The sequence below is a fragment of the Pteropus medius genome, unplaced genomic scaffold (assembly GCF_902729225.1).
Source record: "Pteropus medius unplaced genomic scaffold, Ma_sr-lr_union100, whole genome shotgun sequence".
Taxonomy (NCBI): Eukaryota; Metazoa; Chordata; class Mammalia; order Chiroptera; family Pteropodidae; genus Pteropus; species Pteropus medius.
In genome coordinates this window covers 917,464-939,763 of record NW_024356333.1, presented here as the reverse complement: position 1 = coordinate 939,763, position 22,300 = coordinate 917,464, and the positions used below count along the sequence as shown (strand labels likewise).

At 42.2% G+C, this 22,300-nt stretch overlaps 2 protein-coding genes across 4 annotated transcripts in view; both read left to right on the top strand.

Moving 5' to 3' along the window:
- GALNTL5 (polypeptide N-acetylgalactosaminyltransferase like 5) overlaps positions 1–4,053 on the top strand; it is a 36,784-nt gene extending 32,731 nt beyond the window's left edge. The window contains exons 8-9 of the mRNA XM_039861253.1: positions 520–669; positions 3,650–4,053. Of these exons, the coding sequence (XP_039717187.1) occupies positions 520–669; positions 3,650–3,802 (303 nt within the window). The 3' untranslated portion in view covers positions 3,803–4,053. The remainder of the gene's footprint in view (positions 1–519; positions 670–3,649) is intronic.
- A 2,691-nt stretch (positions 4,054–6,744) lies between these two features.
- GALNT11 (polypeptide N-acetylgalactosaminyltransferase 11) overlaps positions 6,745–22,300 on the top strand; it is a 44,381-nt gene continuing 28,825 nt past the window's right edge. The window contains exon 1 of one of the 3 annotated variants that reach the window (XM_039861244.1): positions 6,745–6,917. The gene's annotated coding sequence lies outside the window, so the exon portion shown is untranslated. Of the gene's footprint in view, positions 6,918–16,222; positions 16,242–22,300 lie in introns of those variants that run through there. The other 2 variants (XM_039861237.1, XM_039861241.1) reach the window with 2 other exon arrangements.

Here is a 22,300-nt window from a genome sequence, read left to right as displayed (position 1 = left end):
TTTTATATAATAAAAAGTTATTTAAAGTAAATGCTATAGAGCGTTTTAGTACAAAAAGATGAATAATTGAATTCGGTCATGATCAGCCTTTCTCTTCTTACTCGCTTACGTCCGGGAATACTCAGGTACTTCTGAAAATGGTATTCTCAGAGTACCGTTTGAGAATCTTTTAAGACACTTTATCTTCCCACTTTTCACACATCATCAGCATCAGAACTGGCCGTGTATGAGAGAGGCAGAATCACTTAGAATCGGAGCGCTGGCCATGAGTTTGAACCCTGTGCTCTGCCGCCTACCAGCTCTCTATGTCATGGGGCAAACTTCTTAACCAAACTACGTATTACTTTTTTCATCCATAAAATGGGGATAATCACGGCACATACATCATAGGGTTGTCGTGAGGATTGCATGAAATAAGAAACTTTGTAAATGTTAACTATCATTATGTTGAAAGAATTCAGCAGTTGCCCATCCCTGGCAAACACATGTTAATATGTTTTCTGTGTTTTTTATGCCTAGATCTGGATGTGCGGGGGCCAAATCTTTATACTGCCCTGCTCTCGAGTAGGACACATCACTAAGCAGCTCTTCTCACATTCATCCGGAGTTATCAGAGCCATGACATATAACAGTCTCAGACTGGCGCACGTTTGGCTGGATGAGTACAAGGTAAAGAAAGGATACGTCTCTGGTCTGGAAAGACGAGAGTACGGCGTGGGGCTTTCTCTAAAGGAGTCTTCTACCGCATTTTCAGAGATGGATTTTTTTCCCCTCAGTTTTTCTTAAATTAGCAGCACCCCTTCCATTACTGGCCCCGCATCTCCAGACCGTATTCTCAATTAGTTCATTCTAAGCTGTTACACTTGTACCAAAATTCAAATGTCTCAGAAGTAAATCAGCCAACACAAGAGTCCTTTTCCCCCTAGATCTATTCTTCCCCCACCCCAAGGATTGCCCCTCTGGAGCAAACCCCTCTCCTGCTGTCATCCCCTTGGGCAAATCCTTAGATTCTCATCTTCCTCCATGAGGTTCCCAAGTGACGTGGCTGCTCCGGTCTGGGGACCACGCAGGAATCTCCGCTACCTCTTTTCTACCAGTGGTCAACGATTTCTGTACCAAAGCCATGCCCCTTCGTTTGTGCATATCTCCCCAAGGCTTAAGCCCCTTGCCAGGACCTGGAAGGCTACACATACAGAGGACGTGTAGTTGTGCCTTCATTTTAATTCGCAAGAATCCATGCACGACAGACACGGACGGTAACCTCAAAAAGGCCTCCTTTCAGACACACGGGTAGAAGTATGGAAGAGTCTCCGTGATATTATAGGTCCTGGTCTTGATCTAATGTTTCTTTAATTTATTATTTTAAATGATAAAAGTAATAATACTCAATTGCTTTAGTCATCAGGGCAATGTGAATTAAAACCTTAGTGAGATGTTTCTACACAGCTGCCTAGATTAAAAAAAAAAAATGTTAAAAATCTAATAGGACCGAGTGTCGGTAAGCAACAGAGATTCTCAGACACTGATGGTGGGAGTGGTAATCATTACAAACTCATTTTGGAAAACAGTTGGGCAACGTTAAGTAAAAGATATGGCTATCCCAGCAATTCCTTTCTGTGTACGTGCTACAGAAATGCGTGGGTCTGTGCACCAGAGCACGTGAACAACAATGTTCATAAACAGCATCGTTAGCCCAGAATGAATACAGCCCAAATACTCATCAAGAGTAGAATGGATGAATGTGATATAGTTAATCGATACGGCAATGAAAATTAACCAACTGTAGATACAACAGTATGGGTAAATCTTAGACATAATGGTGGACAAAAGCAGCCAAACGCAATAGAATATGGTGGTATTCCATTTCTATACAGTTAAAATGGGTAAAATTAAGCCATGTAATCTGGGCAGGTATAATTAGATAGCAAAGTCAGAAAGAAAAGCAAAGCGATGAATCCATAATCAGGACAGCATTTAAAACTGAGAGGAGGGATTCTTCTGATCAGGAAGGGCAAGGCAGGGGGCTTCTGGGATGCTGGCAATGCTTTATTTCCCACCCTAGCGAGCATTACACGGGTTGATTTTTCAATAATTCATTAAGTTGCACATTTATATTTTATGTACTTTTTGTACGTTTATTATATTTCCTGATTTTTTAAAAAAGGTAAAACCCACTCATTTAATGAAGTAAAAAGTAAGCTTTCTGACCCCATAGTTCCACCTCTCGAAGTCATCACTAAATTACTGTTTAAGGCTTCTTGTTAACACACATATACTCACAGTACATATCTTTTTCTTTTACATAACTAGATTTGCACAATATTTTGTTCTGCAATTTTTTCCCCATTTGTTAGTATATTTTAAAAACATATTGTCAAGGTCTTTCAAAATCAGAACATATAAATATATCCTTTAAAATATTTCCTTTGAATGGATCTACTAAAATTGATCCCATTAATAGTCCCCCATTGATAAATATTCTGACCATCTCGGCTTTCGGGTTTTCCTTAAAACTGCTGAAATGAACATCCTTTACACATATCTTTTTGTGCATTTGTGCAGCTATATCTCTGGAATAAATCTCAAGACATGAATGTCCTGGGCCACAAGTTCATGCATTTTAAATCCTGATGGATAATGTCCATGCTGCCCTTCACCGTCTAGATTGTCACCTATACTGTCATCGAATGTATAGGAAAGTGCCTGTTTCCCCACAACTTTTCCAACCCTGGTTTTAATTAAATTTGGTATTTCTTCTAATCCGATAGGTTAAAAATTATGTATCGTTGTTTAAAATCGTATTTATTTAATTACAAGAGATCTTGAGCTTATTTTTATTTTTTGATTACTTTTCTGTAAACTCATCACAGATTTAAACAGTCGGCTCGAACACTGAATTTCACAGAGGATATAGTGACAAAAAGTTCCATCTAACTTACAAAGCATGTAATATTTGACATAAAATCAATGCATCGTATGCCACGGCACACTGGGAAATTTAATGAGTGACACTGGACAAGAGAGGGCTTGACAGACAGGGAGATGTGGCCTCAGGTTTTCCCAGCATTCACTCCAAAATCACAACACCTCAGGCCCATCCCGTGCACCGAACCACGCTGGAGAACCAAGACTGGCCCGACACTGCGGCTAAGACCCACAGCTGACAAGGACCCCTGGGGAAAATCCAGAGTGGCATGCCCGTCATATGCTAATTTCGATACATAAACGCCTTCTCTAGTTAACGCTATCACTCTGCTATGCGCTGGCCCCTGGCCCCACACCGTCCCCCATCTCTGAAGACATAGAAGTGTCAATCGAGACTGGGAGTGAGGGTTTTTGTCCTCGAGTATCATTAAGAAGACCAGGAGAAAGGGGATATGTTAAAACAGGTGGCTGTGATTCATGGGCTCTCGAGAAGCAGGACCCAACCCTCCCAATCCTTCTACGCCACCTCTGCTGCGGTCCATCACAGCATAGACTGTGGGGCGAGTGAGTCCCAGGTCGTATGTGTGTCCCTATACAGAGGAAATCAAAAGGTATTTTTTTTTTTAAAACTCAGGTGATAAAAATACATACTGCTATGTTAGTTGCCATGATTTGATTGCCTAAGATCTGTTCGGTTTAATGCAACTCTCTTTCTTCCATTCAGGAGCAGGTGTTTTTACGAAGACCTGGTCTGAGGTTCATTCCCTACGGAAACATTAGCGAACGTGTCGAGTTAAGGAAACGATTGGGTTGCAAGTCCTTTCAGTGGTATTTGGACACTATCTTCCCAGAATTGGAGCCATCTAAGAGCAGCTGATAAAAGGAAAACGAATCATTCCCATTAATAAAGGGTTAAAAAGTCCCCTAGCCCTTCGACCCACAGGCGAGGCTGGGTCTGCGACAGCGTGAAGTTATGCGAAGTGTGATAAGAAACGCAGCAACCAGAGTTGTCTACGACAGGGGCGCCTTTTCCTCCCTTTAACGATAGCTCTTAATACTCTGTCACTCATCTGCCACAAGCTTCTGGGGTGGCAAGGCCCTGAACATTAAAAATGTTGCTGTCACACAGTTAAGACTCTATCATACAATGTTCTCCAGTTGTTCGCCAGACTCACTTGGTCCCGGTGGACCACAGGGACAGCCCCACTCTTGGAGGCTTGGCCCGCTCCTTCCTACTCCAGACAGGCCACCTGGCTCAGTGGTCTTCTCAGAAGGACGTGCCCAGAGAGCCTTGGTTTGCACATCACAGCTTCGGCTCAACTGCGTCGAACCCCTTTCTCGCTGCCCGTGAAGATTCTGGCACTGGCACCGTGCTTGGTCGGGTTCCTGGGTTTCTGATGGCCAGTCCACTTGCCTGGGTGTCCCGGCCTCGCTCTCCAGGCCAGACTCCCCATTCGTTCCTCTGTGTCCTTCTGTCCCTTGGAGACACTCCGTCTTCCCTGCTTTTGATTTTGCCTTTTTCACATCTGTCCCTTCCTGTGGCTCTGGCCTGCAGCTCTCTTGACACTTCCTGGATTGCATGCCTCATTGATAACCTGTGTTCTAACAGACTTGAGAACCCATTAGCTGGGATCACGGGAAGCAGCAGCTGGATTCCATATCCATCCTGTGTGAACACACCCCCAGGGGCCTAAAGAAGGTACTTCTTTTGGGTGAGAGCGACGGCTGTTGCAGTCACCGTGATGCAGGTGGTTATATTTGATTCACAAAGACAAAGAGAATGAGAAAAAGAGTGAGGAACACGTCGAACAGAGTAAAAAGGAGTCGGGGAGACTGAGGATAAGATCACTCACGTAGCCTGCGCTGGAAAAAACAAGCTAGTTTTGACAAGGAACAACTTGAGTCATCTATTATGCTCATTCAGTCAGCAATTGAGTGGTTTATCCTCACTGGGCCAGGTGTCCTCCTAGGTGCTGGGGTGCTGCAGACAATGGAGCAGGCAAACACCCCACACCCCTCCCTTCATGGAACTGGTGTTTTTTGAGATAATATATACAACGTAAAGAAAAAGGACCCGTTTATGATCTCTCTATACCTATGTATTTAGCAAAATACTCTCTAATATCTATTGCTAGAAAGACCTGTGCTCACGTACTACAGATGGACAGGGTAACTTGATCGAGCCTTTAAAAGGTCAACCTGGCGGCGCAAAGTAAGCACCACGTTGTGATTATATTCTTGGCCCATATTTCTACCTTAACTGTTTCTAGAAAGTAGTCAAAATTGACTACAATAAACCCATGAATCTGTTAAAATTAGAGTAACATACAAAATAGAATTCTGTAGTGGAAAGAAAAAAGAATTATAGTAGTACATAGAGTATCTTCTGGAAGTGACATCTTTTCTCTAGTTTTGAAACTTGAGAGTAAGTTTTTTGGTAAGCAGAAAGGAAGATATTGTAAATACCAGCTTTGCTGAAAGAAAAAGACAGAAATGTTCTTTATCTTAGAGCCCTGGGCCTAATATTAACTGTTTTGTAATAATTTATTTAGTTCAGATACTAGCTCCCATGGATAAATCTTAGAAATGACGTAGCACATTGTTTAAACAACCTCTTGAATATTGTTTCAACTGATTCTGGAACAGAAACAAGTCAGAATCAACATCCAACTACTTGGAGTGATTGAAAGGAAATCCATACTTGCCTGCAGTTGGCAATTACTGGTTTTTGTATGGAAATTAAAAAATCTGGTTTGTATTCTGGAGCTAGTTGAGAAATATCTGCTAACTTGCTCAAGGTTTTTCACAAAACACGATGTTTGGTATGATCGAATGCTCAGAAAAGCCTTAAATTAAGCCTATAACTAAAGCATACTTGTAGGAATTTATCCTAACACACACCTGTATGAAATAATAATTAAGAATTTAATCTTATTGAGCTCTCATGTTTCATACCCCATGGTAGGTCCTCTGCATGGATCATCTCATTTCATTCACGCAGCTTTATGAGACAGGTCCTATTATTATCCCCATTTCATTAGATGAGAAAACTAAGGGTAGAATTTGGGGTTAGGATTTCACGATTAAGCAAATAAAAATACAGTAAGCTCAGTTAAATTCGAATTTTGGATAAATAATACTTTATTCTTTATCTGAAATTACTCTTTATCTGAAATTCAGATTTCAAGTCTGTATTTCATCAGGCAACTGTGTCTAAAGTCAAACTAGCGTAGCCCATACGCTAGTTTAATCAGCCCTGCCTCAAAGGCCCTGGGTTTCACCACAATGCTGCACTGCAAAGGACATTTTAGTGCCATTTGGACTACATCAGTCACCCGGCGGGCTCGGGAAAATGCAGCTTTCCCTTACCAAATAGGTCTGGCTGGCCTGGGCCTTAAGATTCGGCACGCCTAGGAAGCCCAGGTGAGGCTGATGTGGCTCCACGTGGGCCTTGTTCCCCAGGCGCGCTTTATCTTGCACTCAGTCCCCAATATTCGAGGTTTTGCACAGCTGCCCCGAAGGCTGTACTGCAGCCACGCCTTTAGCTTTTAACCCACGTTTCTTTCATCATAAGTGAGTCGAACACATTTTCATATTTTGCAGGGCATTTGTCTAACATAAGCATTTTTATAAGAGGGAAAAGCCCGAAGGCCGCCCGGAGACAAACCCCAGACACCAAGGCCGCGCGCGCGAGGCCTCGAGAACTTTCTGGACGAAGCCCGGGCCGCGGCGCACCACCTGCGGGCGGTGACGTCACCCGCGGCGCGGAGGGGCGGGGCCTGGGTCACGTGGCCGCGGCGTGCGCTCACGCTGAGCGGAGGCTGCGGCGCGGGCACTGGGCGAGCCCGCGGCCGCCACCGCTCACCGTGCTGCGCGTCCCCCTGGGCACCTGCCCGCTGCGGCGACCGCGGCGCGGACCTGGGCTGTGGCGGGCGCGAAGATGCCGCAGCCCGCGTCCCGGAAGGCCGGGCTCCTGCGCTGCCGGCGTCGGGGTGAGTAGCGCGCGGCCCGGCGGCGGCGTCTGACCCCGCGCGGCCACCGTGCCCCAGGCGAGCGTCGCCGGCCCCGCGGGAGGGCTCCGCGGGCGGGGGGCGGCGCCGGGCCGGGCGGCCCGCGTCCCTGGGAAACGCGAACGCGGGTCTTCGGGCGCCGGTGGTGACCGAGGGGACGCCTTGGGTGACTTCCGGCGGGGCCCGCGCCATCCCTGAGGGCGGGGGGCTGCGGGGAGCCCCGGGCTCGGCGTCAGGGGACACGGGGGCCGCGGGCTTCCGAAGGCCCCAGCGGCGCCCCAGAAACGAGCGGGGAAGATTTCAAACATGGAAAACCTAGGGGAGCTTGAATAAGGCACCCCGTACCCCACCCTCAGCTTCCACAGCCTTCAGGCAGTGTTCACGTGTCCCCGAAAGTCTCAAAAAAAAAAAAAAAACCTTCGCATTTTTTTTCAGCAGCTGGTGTGTGCCAGTCAGGATTTTAGCCAGGTCCACACGTGGCGTTTGGGTGATGAGCCTCTCAAGTTTCTCTTTTCGTTTCTTTTGGACCATACTTGGGTTATTTGTCTTGCACAGTTTTCCTCATTCTGAAGATTGATGTCGTTTGGATACTTATAAAATATCAAGTCCCCACCCTCCAATTCTGAGAGACTTCACCCTTTGAGGAATGTTACACTCACGATGCACTAGCTTTGTTTATTTTTATCATCAAAGCGGATTTGGCCCAGCATTCCTTTCTATCTCTAGATTATGATTTGGTTTTCCAAATATAAAACGAAATGATAACTTTGAGTATGTTTTTCATGCTGCTGTGCACCCACAAAATTTTTTCAGTTTCCCCCTTTTATCTAGAAATGCTGGGTGCTGAGATCTCTGCCTTCAGAAAAAAACAGCCCGCCTTCAACATGTATTAATTGAGCTTCACAAGTTAAAGTTCATGAAAGAAGAGTGGACACTTTGCACATCTGGACAGTTTCTTTGCTGTTCCTTGCACCTTGGGTTCTTTTTTACTTCAAAAAATGTAAAATATACGTAACAGCTTATCATTTTAACGATATGACGTGTACAATTCAAACACGTTAAGTACATTTGCAATATTGTCACCATTACGACTCTTTCTGAAAGATTTTCATCATCCCAGACGGTAACCATTAAGCCATAACTCCCCGTTACCCTCCCCCTCCTGTGGATTTGCCTGTGATAGATGCCTCACAGAAGTGGACTGATACCATATTTGCCCTTTTGTATCTGGCTTATTCATGGTCAAGATCCACCCCTGTTATAGCATATAGGAGACTTCGTTCCTTTATATGGCTGAATCAGACTCTTGTATAGCTATATCACAATTTGTGTATCCATTTATCCGTCTATGGACACTGGGTTGTTTCTGCCTTTTGGCCACCGTGGATAATGCTGCTCTGAATACGTTTCCATGTATCTGTGAGTTCTTCGGGTTATGTACCTAGGAGTGGAATTCTTGAGTCGTATGGTAAATTTATGTTTAAGTTTTTGAGGAACTAATAAACTTCCCATTTTAACACTGCTTTTTTAAAAAGACCTTAATTAACTTGGCTTTGCTCAATTTGACGACTCCACCTTAACTTCCAGCAGCTGGACTTCTCTGTAAATCTCGACAGCTGGCGTTGCTGGTCCAGCACACCCTCTGGAGGTTCTCGCACTTTATGATTCTTCTCAGGTCCTTCCAAGGCTCTTCCTTCTCCATGTGATCCTTAAATATGCATGTCCGCAGGGGTTCAGTGCTTGCGCCCTAATCCATTTTTTACACTCATCGCTCAAACCCTCCTCACCTGTTATTTCCATGTAACCGAAACTATCATTCTGATGTTTATTTTTAACTTCTGAGACTTAGATTTGAATTTCAAGCTATGGGCACCTCCATATCAATGTTGTTTTGAATGTAACATGTCCAAAACAAAATTCATCATCTATTTATCCTCCCAGACTTGTGCTCTCCGTGCTCCCTGCCACTAAGACTTGAAAGCTGGGCGTTGTTTTTATCACCCCCGCTCCCTGTCAAGTTCGGTCAAGTTGACACGTGCAGACTGTTCTGCCTCTGATCTCCTTTCCACGGACTAGCTCAAGCCGTGACTGTCTTAATGGAATTTTTCTTACTGGGCTTCATGGTTCTAGATTTTGTTCTCTCAAATATTCCAAACGGTTTTTGCACACTGCTCCTAGAATTTTCTTTATAACAAATATGTGCTTAAAGATGCTCTCTTTTGCATGCAGAACAAGTTAATTTTCATCCTCAGGGTTGGAGCCGCAGCCTTTCCTGGTAGAATTAATCACCTTCCATTAGCTTTATCCAGCCAGTGTGTATTCATTTTAGCTAACCATTCTAGTTTTCTGTTTGGAGAACTGAAATACATGTTGCAGTTTCCCAAGACTCGAGCTTTCTGCTTGAAATATTTCAGTATTTAGCCACTGACTTTTTTTCTTTAAAGTCAAACTTAAAATTTCTTATAGAAATTGAGATGTAAGTTTTTCATACAAAATTAATTTCTCCATACTTGTTTCTATATAGTTTGTTTATATCTTTATTGTAGCACTTTTTAGAGTTTGCTTTAGGATATGCCCAAGTTTTTCATTTGATTTATTATTTCTTTAGGATTTTTGTTCTTAAAGTGAGATTACTGACCAAGGGTTTAAAGGGTTTTAAGGCTCCTGTGCCATTGTCAAAGGCTTTTTTAAAAGGCCCTGCAGTTTGTAATTTTATCACCGATCGATGTATCGTTTGGCTACCCATACTGTTAGACCCGGGTTATACTGCAGTCCCACTTTATTTTGTTGCTCACATTGTTTTAGCTTTGGCTATTGTGAGCTCTTTCAGTTGGTTTCATCTGTTCCTTTGACATATCCCATCATTGTGGGTTTTTGTTATTTTTGAGTGTGTGTGTGTGTGTGTGTGTGTGTGTGTGTGGCATTTTCTTACTTTCTGACATTACAAGGTGCTCTAGGCTCATCTTGTCTATTTTCTGCCTCAGTCCTAGAATCAGTCATTTCTCCAAGGAGCCTTGGTCCCTTTTATCCTTCTATGCTATTAGAAACCAAGATTTAGACACTAGGGATGCCTGTGTGACTGGGGTGTCATTATTCTGGGTCCTCTCAGCTGACAAGAAAATATATGCGTACATACTGTTGTATATGCCTATGTGTAAATATATGTGTAATCATCTGTATCTAAAGCTAACATGTTAGGCTAAGCATTTTTATATCAAGATGTCTTGAACTCTAATCCGTCACCACATGGATCATTCTAGCTTTCTGCCCTTGCTTATCTGTAACCTACTCCAGCGATTAGAAACTTGGCTTCCACCATCCATTTACTTAATTGTTTAGTTCTGTTATGCAGTCATGAACCGCATGACAACTTTTTGGTCAACAATGGCCTGCCTATGTGACAGTGGTCCCATATGATTATAATGGAGCTGAAAACGTCCAATCACCTAGTGACTTCGTAATGTCCTAGCGCGATGCGTTACTGATGTGTTTGTGGTGATACTGGTGTAAATAAACTTGCCAGTCCCATAAAAGTATAGCACATAGAATTACGTACAGTGTACTTGATAATAAGTGACCGTGTTACTGGGTTATGTATTTACTATTTATCCTTTTTTTTAGAGCGTACTTTTTGTACTTACTAAAAGTTTGTTGTAAAAGTACACTGCTCCCTCAGCAGAAGCCTCATATGTCTCATGTTTGCTGTGTCTGTTTTTTACATTAGATTTATTGTGGGACCATTGGTCAGTAGCATCATATAAGTTTCAGGTGGACACTTTTATAATACACTGTTGTATATGGCTTGTGTGCTCACCACCCAGAGCCTCCTTTTGTCACCATGTATTTGATCCCCTTTACCCTCTTTATTACCCACTCCTTCCCAGCTCTGGTAACCACCATGCTGTTGTCTGTGTCTGCGTCTGCATCATATGTTAGCTCCATTCTTAATTTTTTGAGGACCGTCCATATTGTTTTCCATAGCGGCTGTACCAGTTTACATTCCCACCCACAGTTTCTGAGCGTTGCTTATTCTCTACAGCCTCTCCAACACTCGTTATTTCTTGTCTTATTGATAATAGCCATTCTAACAGGTGCGAGATGGTATCTCATTATGGTTTTGATTTGCATATAGTCAAGTTGAGCATCTTTTCATATATCTGTTGATTGTATGTCATTATGAAAATTGTCTGTTGAAGTCCTCTGCCTGTTTTTTAATTGGGTTTTTCATTTTGTTTATTGTTGAGTTTATATATTTTGGATATTATCCCCTTAATTGGAAGTATCATGTACAAATTCTGCCCCTATTTGGTTAGTTGCCTTTTTGTTTTAATTTCTTTTGCTCTGCAGAAGCTTTTTTGTTTGATGTAGTCCCATTCATTAAGTTTTGCTTTCACATCCCTTGCCTTTGGGTCAAGTTCACAAAAACATCTCTGAGACCAAGGTCTATAAGTTTGACCTATGTTTTCTTCTATGTATTGTTTCTGATCTTTAACCCATTTCGAGTTAATTTTTGTGTACGGCGTGAGATAGCGGCATAGCTTTATTCTTTTGCGTGTGGCTTTCCAATTTTCCCAGACCGTTGATTGAAGAGGCTTTCCTTTCTCCATCGTATGTTTTTCGGCTCCTTTGTCGAAAATTAGCTGCCCATATGTGTGTGAGTTTATTTCTCGGCTCTCAGTTCTATTCCATTTGTCTGTGTGTCTCATTTTTTGCCAATACCACCCTGTTTTGATGATTGTAGCTTTGTAGAACACTTTGAAGTCAGGGAGTGTGAGACCTCCAGTTTTGTACTTTTTTTTTTTTTTTCTCACGACTGCTTTGGCTTTTCGGGGTCTTTTGCAGTTGCATGCAAATTTGACGATTTTTGTTGTTCTGTTTCTTCAAAAAATGCCATTGGAACTTCGATGGGGATTGAGTTAAATCTGTGTATTGCTTTAGGACGTATGGCCATTTTAACTATGAAATTGCCTAATGATGCATTTCTCAGAACACATCCCCGTTAGTTAAATGACGCATGACTGTACATGTAGTGTTTTCAGAATGGTTAACCCATATCTCTTTGGGTAACTAGAGTACTGTGCACGTGTATGGTTCCATTTGCCTTTAGTCTCATAGACTTCGATCATTTCCAACATTAAATCAGCACCTTTCCTCCCTATTCCCTTCAGTGACTTTTTTCATACATTCATTATATAGATTATTTTTCCTCCCACATGTTGCATTCCATTCTAGGATCCCTTGAGCTCCTAAATAATTTTTTTTTTAAATTTGCGTGCATTAAGGTTCACTCTTTGTTAGGTAAAGTTTTATGGGTTTTGACAAATGCACAGTGTTGTGTATCTTCCTCTTTAATATCATACTGAATAGTTTTACTACCCTAAAAAGAAATCTGTGCTTCACCTAGTCAGCCCTCAGCCTCCTCACCCTCCCCACCCTTGGAGCCCCCTGGCTACCACTGATCTGTTTATCAGCTCTGTGGTTTCGCCTTTTTCAGGATGTGGAATGTCTTATAATTGGAATCCTGCGGTCTGTAGCCTTGTCAAGCTGACTTCTTGTAAAATGCACTTAAGATTCTTCCATATCTTTTGTTGCTTGATCCTTCCCTCCTTCCTTTCTCCTCCTCCTCCCCTCTCCCTCCCTCTCTTCTTGTCTTTCCCTATCCCTCCCTCTCTACTTCTTCCTTCTTTCCTTTTTGCAGACTAATATTCAGTTGTCTGGTTGTATCGCAGTTTGTTTATCCATTCACCTTTTGGGGACATTTTGGTTGCTTCCAAGTTTTGGCAGTTGTGAGTTAAAGTTGCTGTAAACATCTGTGTGCGGGTTTTTGTGTATTAGTTTTGGTAGTTTCAAGGAACTGGTCCATTTTATCTTATATTTGTAGGCATAGAGTTGTTTGTAGTATTTATTATCCTTTTAATGTCCACATGAACAGTAATGATGTTCTGTCCTTCATTTCCGATATTGGTGATTTGTGACTTCTCTCCTTTTTGGGAGGTGGAGAGGAGGTATTGGTGGATAGCCTACCTAGAGATTTATTAATTTTATTGGTCTTTTAAAAGAACTAGCTTTGGTTTCATTGGTTTTTCTTATTTTCATGTTTTCAGTATTACTGGTTTCTGTCTAATTTTTATTATTTTCTTCTGGTAGCCTTAGGCTTAAATTGCAATTCTTTCTCTGGTTTTCTAAGGTGGGAGCTTAGGTTATTGATTTTAGATCTTTTCTAATATATGCATTTAATGCTGTAAATTTCCTTATAAGTTGTTTTTCCTGCATCCTACAAGTTATATTTTCATTTCGTTCAAAGTATTTTTAAATTTCTTTTGAAACTTTAATTCCCAGATATCTGAGGGTTTTTTTAGCTTTCTGTTACTGATTTCTAGTTTAATTTCATTGTGCCTGAAAACATACTTTATGTGATTTCTAATCTTTGAAGTCTGTTAAAGTGTGTTTTATGGCCCAGAATGTGGTGTGCATTGGTGAATGTGGGCTAGAAAAGAATGTGCATTCAGCTGTTGTTGGATGGAGTTTTCTATAAATATCAATTAGATTGAATTAATAATATTGTTCGGGTCATCTATTTCCTTACTGATTTTATATGTGCTTGATTGATCAATTAATGACAGTGTTTTTAAAATTTGCAACTATAATAGTGGATTTGTCTTTCTCTTCGTTTTTCCGTTTTTTGCTTCATATGTTTTGATACCCACTTGGGAGGTACTTACACAGTCAAGATTATTATGTCTTCTTGGAGAATTGGCCTTTTATCATTCAGTGACGCTCCTTATCTCTGATTATCAAAGTCTGCTTTATTTTATTTTTTTAATTAATATACTTATTCCGGCTTTCTTTTGGTTGGTGTTAGCATGGTGTATCTTTCAGTACTTTTACTTTGAATGTGTCTAACTAAGTCTTTAAAGTTGCTTATAGACAACATAAAGTTGGATCTTGTTTTGTCCATCGTGACAATCTCTGCTGATTTGTGTATTTAGACCACTGACATGTGCAGTGACTATTCATATATTTGGGTTGCTATGTTCCATGTCTGTAACTCTTTTGTATTCTTTGCTTTTTCCTTCGTTTCTTTTTAATTGGCCATTTTATATGATTCAGTTTTATCTTCTCTCTTAGCATTTATTAGTTTCCTATTGCTGCTGTAACAAAATTACCAAACCTAGTGTTGTAAAGCAGCACAGTTTATTATCCTAGGTTTTAGAAGTCAGAGGTTTGAAACGGGTCTCTGTGGGCTAAGCTCGGGGTGTTGGCAGGCCTGCGTCACTTTCTGGAGGCTGTGGGGGCCATCCAGGCCTCCTCCCTCCGTCTTCAGGGCCAGTGGTAGCGGGCGGGGCTCCTCTCACATTGCATCGTTCTCATCTCCTCTTGCCTCCCTCGTCCCCATTTAAGGACCCTGCAATTACATTGGGCCCATCTAGGTAATCCAGGGTCATCTCTGTATTTTAAGGGTAGGTGATTAGCAACCCTAATTCTATCTGCCACCTTAATTCTGGGGATTAGGATGTGGATACTCCTGGGGGACCATTATTCCACCTACCACATAGCACATAAAAGAATTTTTTTTGATGGTTGCCCCAGAGTTTACAATATAAACTTTAAACTAATCTGACGCTGCCTTAAGGGAACAGTATATTGCTTGACGTGTTGTGTGGGTCCTCATTAGTAAAGTAGTTCTGATTTCTCCCTCCCGTTCCTGTGACTCTGCTGTCATTTAGCCACTTATCAATATGCCGTGATCACCCAGTACGTTACTTTTATTACTTAGTTATATAATCAGTTAAGAGTAAGAGAAAGAAAAGGTTTTATTTTCATTTATTCCTTCTTTGATGTTCTCCCTTTCTTTGTGTAGACCCAAGTTTCTGACCTGTATCATTTCCTTTCTGCTTGAAGACTTTTAACATTTCATGCAGAGCAGGCCTGCTGCTGCTGAATCCCTTAGTTTTGTGTCTAAGAAGGTCATTATTTTTCCTTCTCTTTTGTTGGCTAATATCAGTGAATACACAATTCTAAGGTAGTAAGGTAGTGGGTTTTTTTCTTTTATACTTTAAATATTTCACTGTACTCTTTCCCTCTGTGAAGGAGGTGTTTTTCCCTCCCTGTGGCTTCTTTCAAGATTTTGTTTGTCTTTTGACTTTCTGAATATGGGATAGCTGGGTAAGGGTTCTGTGGGTTATTTAATCTGCTTGGTAGTCTCAGTTTCTTGGGGTCTTTCATTAATTTTGGAAAGTTTGTGGCCATTACTACTTCAAATATTTCTTCTGTTTCCTTTTCTCTCTTTTCTTCTGATAGTCCAGTAATGTGTACATTATACTTTTTGAAATTGTCCCATGGTTCTTGAATATTCTGTTTTTTCCATGCTTTTTCCTTTCTGCGTTTCAGTTCGGGACGTGTCTGTTGCCCGGAGCCCATGGAAGGCATCTTCATCGCTGTTACACTGTCTTCAGTGTAGTTTCCATCTCTCTGTTTACCTTAGCCTACTATTCTTGACTGTTGCCTTTTTCCATTTGCGCTCTTAACATATTAGCTATAGATGTTTTAAATTCTGATCCCCAAATCTGTGTCATCTGAGTCAGGTTATAATGATTGCTTTGTCTCTTTGGAGTATATTTCCCCTCGTTTTTTGCTGTGGTTTGTATTTTTTTTTTGGAAAGACTGACACGTTGTATCATGTAGTTGGAACTAACAGGGTTTGCCTATGTTTAGTGAAGTCTCATGCCAGAGACTTCACGTTCTAGGGTCCTTGTTTTTATGTGCCTACTTGACTTTGGGGTTTTCTCAGTATGGACTCTTCCCCAGAGTCTGTGTCTTGTAGCTCTTCAGCTGTAGCCCACCTTAGTGATGTTCAGAGTCCCGCTGGTGCGGCGTGGAGTGTCAGGGACGGCGAGGGTCCTGCAGCCCTCCCAGTAAACCTCAGCCCGGGTCCCGTGTGAGCGCTCTCCCCCGCAGCCTCTCTCCCTGCCCGAGCTGCACATCCGGTCCTCTTCCTGTAGCCTTGATGCTTTCCCTTAGATTGGCAGGAAGGCTAGAAGGGGCTGGGGTGGGATGGGTGCCTTTCCCAGCCACTGCTACGCTGAGCTCTGCACAGAGTTCACAAGATTGCTCTTCCCCTCCCCCGCCAGACGCACCGGGGAGCTCTCTGGGATCCTTGCCTTCACCCTGAGGACCTGCTGTGAGGGGTAAAGGTGTGGTAAAGCCCACAGAAGTCGCCTCTGCCCCCAGGGAGTTTCTTACTCTCTAGCCAGTCCACACCCAGCCGCCAGCACTAGGCTGTGGCTCCCGCAGCTTCTGCCGCAGGTAAGCAGACCTCAGCTGTGTGTCTCCAGGTTTTGGGTGGCAGTTCTCTGATGGGTCCAAGTGTTGTTAATTTTCATTCTGTCTAGCTCTGGTCGTAAGGATGGGAGTGGGCTTCTAATCAGAAGTCACCCCCGTTTTTTAACTTAATTTTTTTAAAATTTATTTTTCAATTACGGTTGACATACATTGCCATGTTAGTTTCAGGTATACAACATAGTCATTCTGTGCTGGCTGGAAAATTACTGCTTGGCTGTCGCCCATGGGAACATCACATTCTAACAATAAGCTTTCCACTTCTGTACCCCGCTTGCACAACCGACCTGTGGGTTGACAGGTAGTGAATAGGAGAAAAATAGACCTTTGTGTTTAAGACAGAATTAGGAATGGGATTTAGGGCTTAAAAACCCTGTACCTCTACATTTCGGGGCTGCTTAATTTGGGGTCTGCGTACCCCTGGCAGACCCAGCTGGCTGAATAAAGAGTGTGTTTCTTGTAACTCACTGATTTCTGATGGTCCGTGTGTCTTTCGGGGGCTGGCGGCTACAACAATTCAACAGTTATGTACCTTACGAAGTGTGGATGAAAAAAAGGGCTTCCATGGCAAGTAACCTCACAGGGCGACTGGGTCATAAATTCCTGACTGGGCGGGTCATGGTAGGTAGTCCCGCCTCAGGCATGTGAAGATCAGTCTTTAGTAAAGGGCTTATCTTTGCCTTAAGCAAGTGCTGTCCATTGTTTCTGTGTATCTAGGATAACTACCTTTGAAATGGCTCTTTCTGGATCCCTCTTTCTAAAACATAACCACCCTCAAGAGAGCAAATAATCTTAACTATCCTGTAATCCAATCCCGGCATGCCTTGCTTTCTCTCACCTTCCTGTAATCTTCCATTCTCCTCAATTTCAGATGTGACAAAACTTACTCTTGGGAGCATTTGAGATCTCGTTCCCCAGCATGTGTCATCAGTTTGGCTCAAATAAACAATTCTAAAAATTCTCTACAGGTCTGGATGTCTCTTAGGTCCATAGAAGAGATCATCCCGAAAAGTCTAGTACCCGTCTCACACCATACATAGTTATTAGCATATTATCGACTATGTTCCCTGCGCTGTGCTTTACGTCCTGGAGACTTATACTTGGCAACTTGGACTCCTTAATCTCCTTAACTTTCTACACCCATCTCCCCAACCACCGTCCCATCTGGCCACCAGTTTGTTCGTTGTATCTCTGAGTTCGTCTCTGTTTTGTTTGTTTTGTTCTTTAGATTCCACATATCAGTGAAATTATATGATATTTGTCTTGTACAGGATGGTAAGGCTCAAGAGGACATCCACATGACAGTGTCTGCTGTATTGATTTCATGTAGCTCGATTCAACAGGATGAGCCAGGCTAGAAATTGGCCATTTGTCAGATCAGTCAGGTTTGTCAGCTTTCTAAATCTCTTGAGGTGTTAGATTGGATTATTAAATGAGTTTTCCGAAAAAGGCCCAATATTCTGTTACGTTATTATTTGCTGATGGTCTCTTTTTTGGCAATACCTATCTTGTTCACTTTGAAATACAAAAGCAACAGTTTAGAACGTAACTCTGGCCTTGTGCTTCTAGTAATGCCAGACTGTGTAACCTAGTGTGAACCAGTCGATGCTTCTGGAATGCATGAGCGTATACAAGACACTGAAGAATTATGGGGCTAAAATTTCAATTACAGAAATCTGTAGAGGCGAGCATCTTGCTTCGGGCTGCTCTTCCTCTTTGAGTTTGCGGTTCGAGTAGAGCAGCTGAGAGGCTGTGCAGTGTGCCTGACAGTCTCACGAGGTGGAGGAGCAGCGGCTGGAGTCTCGGAATCGCCAGTGGCAAGACTCCTGGTGAACCAGCCATGGCTAATGCCGCTGCATGAGAAGGCTGCAGACTGGAGCTCAGGCGTATGGAGAGCCAGCCTTCCCTGCACCGAAGGCCCCACGTCACTCAGGGGAGCTAAGCAGATCTCAGGTGCGCAGATCAGACTAAGACAGTGTGACTGCTGGTGACCACAGTCACCTCAGGGAAGCAAATGAAAATCCCCTCTAGAGTATAACGTCCTCTTAAGCCTCAAGTTATTTCTGCAGTGATCTTTCAAATACCACGTCTAGCTAGTCCACAGTCAAATCCATGTAACTCACCAGCATGCCAGGAGACAGCCTGAACAAGAACCAGCACAGACAACAGGTGGTGGAAGGGGGCGTTTTACATAGTAGAAAAAGCAGACTAAAGTCACGTTTACTGAGCTCATGCACAGAAAAGCTGGATTTAAACGTTTCAGCAGGGAACTAAATGCTACATAGAGACTGCTGTGAAAAAGAACCAGCTAAATACTGGGTCTAACAAGTAGAACCGAAAGAAACGAAGGGTTTTGTTCATTCATAGTGAATTAGAAAGTAACTGAAAGACCAGGAGAAACCTCCCTGAATGAAGTAGGAGAGAAAAAAGATGGAAAACACTGAAGAGATACAGGAAATACAGAGGATATAGTGAGAAAGCTGCATTATTCGGTTGGAATCCTAGGAGACGGAGACTAGAGTAGTAGGAGCATGTGAAGAGGTAATGGCTGAGAATGTTGAACTCTGATCCAGAAAATAATCCTGAGCAAGAAAGGTTTAAAAAAAAAATTTTTTTTTAAGTTTTCCATTTCTGAATAGTAGTCTGTGGCTCATTTTCCTTAAAGTGAGTTTGCTTCCTGCCTGCCTGCTTCCCATCCTCCCTCCCCGCCCCCTTTTTAGCAGTGGTTTTCAGTATTCTGAGGATAAGTGTTTTTCTGACATGAAGGATTACACGAGCTTTTACCCTATTTATGTAATTTACTTTATTTATGGAGTTGCGAAGATTTTGACTGGGGAAAAAGGATACAGCTCCTATTTGGATTGAAATCCATCGAGGTAGGAAATATTAAAGACAAGACAAGCTTTCCAGACCTAAAGGAATGATTCTGTAATGTAGGGTTTCAGGCACTTGGGGGGCAGAGCCCCTCACTACCTCTCTGTCATGGTCACCATGGTCACGGTCCCCTGGACGGCTAGTCAGACCGGGATGGCACTGTGCCTAGGGCGCAAGAGAGAACGCTTTTAGAGTCCAGAGGGGGCTGGTGGCAGTTTTGAGTGGTCGTGCCAGGTAACGCCCTGAGGGGAGGGGCACTCAGATCTTTAATCTTGTAGGAAACGTAAATTTATGTTTCAAAAAATTGCTGGATGACGTACAGTTTTTAAAGAATGGCAAACAGGAGCTCATTGGTCTCTTCCTTGCCAGGCGATGGGATGGATTAAGGAGACAGGTCTGACATCAGGTGACTGGGGTTCAGACCTCAGTTTCTCCCCTTCTAGCTGTGTGTCCATAAAGCAAGTTACTTTATTTCTCTAAAACCAAGAGGAAGAAATATAAGCCTTGTTCTTTCCTTCTCTATTTTACACCCTGGACTGTATTTTGTTCTCTTTTTTTGTCAGTTTTAATTTGCATCCTTGACTAACCTACGGCAGCTCCTTTGTCAGCACCTTATGTCCCCAAGAAACTCATGACACACAAGCAGAATAACGTACTCAGTAGCCGCGGTTTGAGGACAGTCAGTTCTGCTAGTGTTTCTTGGGGCCTCAGGACCAAGCTGGCTGTGGAAGGCCACGTTGACCGTGGATGTACATGTGCTCGTTTATACTGGCTATGCCTGAAGCCATTTTAATTGCTCAGTTATTTTGATATTTCAGAACATTTATTTCTAGCAACCTTTTTTGTTTCTTATTCATTCATTTCATCTTCATCTGATGTGCCATGGATTTAATTCCCTTTTTATGGGCAGGAGCTGAGAGAGATTTTTATGACTGGGGTGTCGTAAGTGGCTACCTACTCCTCGTCAGGAGCCGCAGCCTGAAGGGCGGTGGATCCGAGCTTTTGCAGTTATGGAATTTGACTTTCTCTGGGTGGGGGACGTGCGCTGCCACTTCCCCCCACGCTTCCGTTTCCTCTTGCGTTCACTGATCGGCTTGGCTTCTGACTACCTTTGATTTCTTTTACCCCTCTGTTCACATGATATGGGCCGTTTTGTTGGGAGTGAGTGAGAAAAAGACAGCTGCAGTCAGGGCATTTCCTGAGCTTGCCTGGCAATCTCAGAGGACATACGGGGTCAGAAATGAATGACTGACATGTGACAGATCATAATAAAGCAGGTTAAGTATGCATAGTAGCGTATATAATTAGAAGGATCTGGAACGCAGTGATTCCGTGAAGCGTTTATTACGCAGGCCCTTCGGAGCCTGCGGTCACGCTCTCCTTCCCGTGTCCCGCGTCTCAGCGGGGCGCTTCTGCTTTCTCCGTGGGTGTCTGACCGGAGAGGCTGCTAGAGCCCGATGGTCGGCGCCTGCCAGCCCTGCCGTGCTCACTGACCGAGCAGGTGGCCCACGTTCGCTTATTCGAAGTGCTTTGTCACACTGTCTGTCCTTTAACTTTCCTTTTTAGTGTTTAACTAAATTTGCTCCTTTCTCCCATTGGCATCACTGTGTGGTTTTCCTCCGCTTTTGAGATGCAAAATATCGACGCTACATGCGTTTGTGTTGTTCTTAGATTTTCTTATAGAGACGAGATTCGTAAATATCAGAGGGATTTCAAAGGATTATTCCCTGGGAGCATATGATGTCTGGAATCTGCTCTCGACCTCCTAATTCAATAATCTCTTAATTGTAATTATGAAATATGTTGGTGGCAGTGTTTTCTTGTGTTACAGGGTAGATAAGGAATGGGAAAAAGTAATGTGTATTTTTGTGTTGTCATCACCTGGCAATTTCACAGAGGTATTTAGGGAGGGGGCCCGGTTGTAAGTCAGTATTTGTACTCACATGACTAGCTGAGCTGAAATATGAACGTGTCTCTTTTATGAAAAAGCTAACAAATGTTTGCTATTTGACAATTTGAAATAGAGTATACTGACGAGAAAATAGCCGGAAACTACTGAAAGGTAAATACTAACATTTAAAGATAGACATTTTAAAGTTCAATAAGTATTATGAAAATTATTTTGTACTAAAAGGAAATGAAAGCTGTCCTGTTCAGTTAAATAGAATCGTCTCATTAGTCTTGTAGTAAAAAACGATGGACAGTAAAAGACGCATGTGAATTTCAAACTAGATAATGGTTCATAGAAGAAAGTTTTTCAGATCATGCTTTTAGAATTTTCAGTGTTCAAATTTATTCCTGTTTATGACAAATTAATGGAATTAAAATATTCCTTCCTTTTAGGGTGCTAAAATCCCCTTTGCTTCTGAGATTAACAGAAAAGGAAGGCCATTGTATTTTATTCAGAGCCTTAACATATTTAATCCTCCAGATTCGTTCTTATAGTTTTAAGTTAGGAAGTCTTTTCCTAAGAAACTTTGTACTTTGATTATTAAAGAAATACATATTCTTTGTAGAAAATGTTTTAAATAAAAGTAACCAGGAAATTAACCATAATGCCACTAACCTGAGTCTATTAAATTTATTTTTCAGTAATTGCCAATAGCATTATAACATTTTAAAGCTAGTACAGAGATTAAAAATAAGTAGAATTTATAGTAAAATATTAATAGTGGTGAGATTTCAAGTGGTTTTTAATTTTTAGCTTTTTCCTCATGTGTATCTTCTGATTTTTTTTAGCATGAGAGAGTTTGAAATACTAATCCCAACACTTTGCATGATATCTAGCACATAAAGCTCCTACTGTGTTCTAAGTATTAACCTTTTCTTTAGGATTACTTAATGATTTTTCAGAAGAAAATGTTGGATTGTTTAGTACATTGAATAGGCTATGATTGGAAGATTAATGGAATGATTTAAAGTATAATGTGACACTGTATAACAAGCATTGTCTTAGTGAACTTTACATAATTTAAATTAGGAGCATAATTTAGCTGATGTGTACTGCGGTTTTTTTTTAAATGACTATGAAAAGCATCTCAAAATGGGTCTTCTTAGGTCAAACTATTGCACAATAGTGAATACCCCTCTCAATAGAGAAATACCCCTCTAATCTGATAATGATGCTGGGATTTTAATTGAGTGAGATCTCA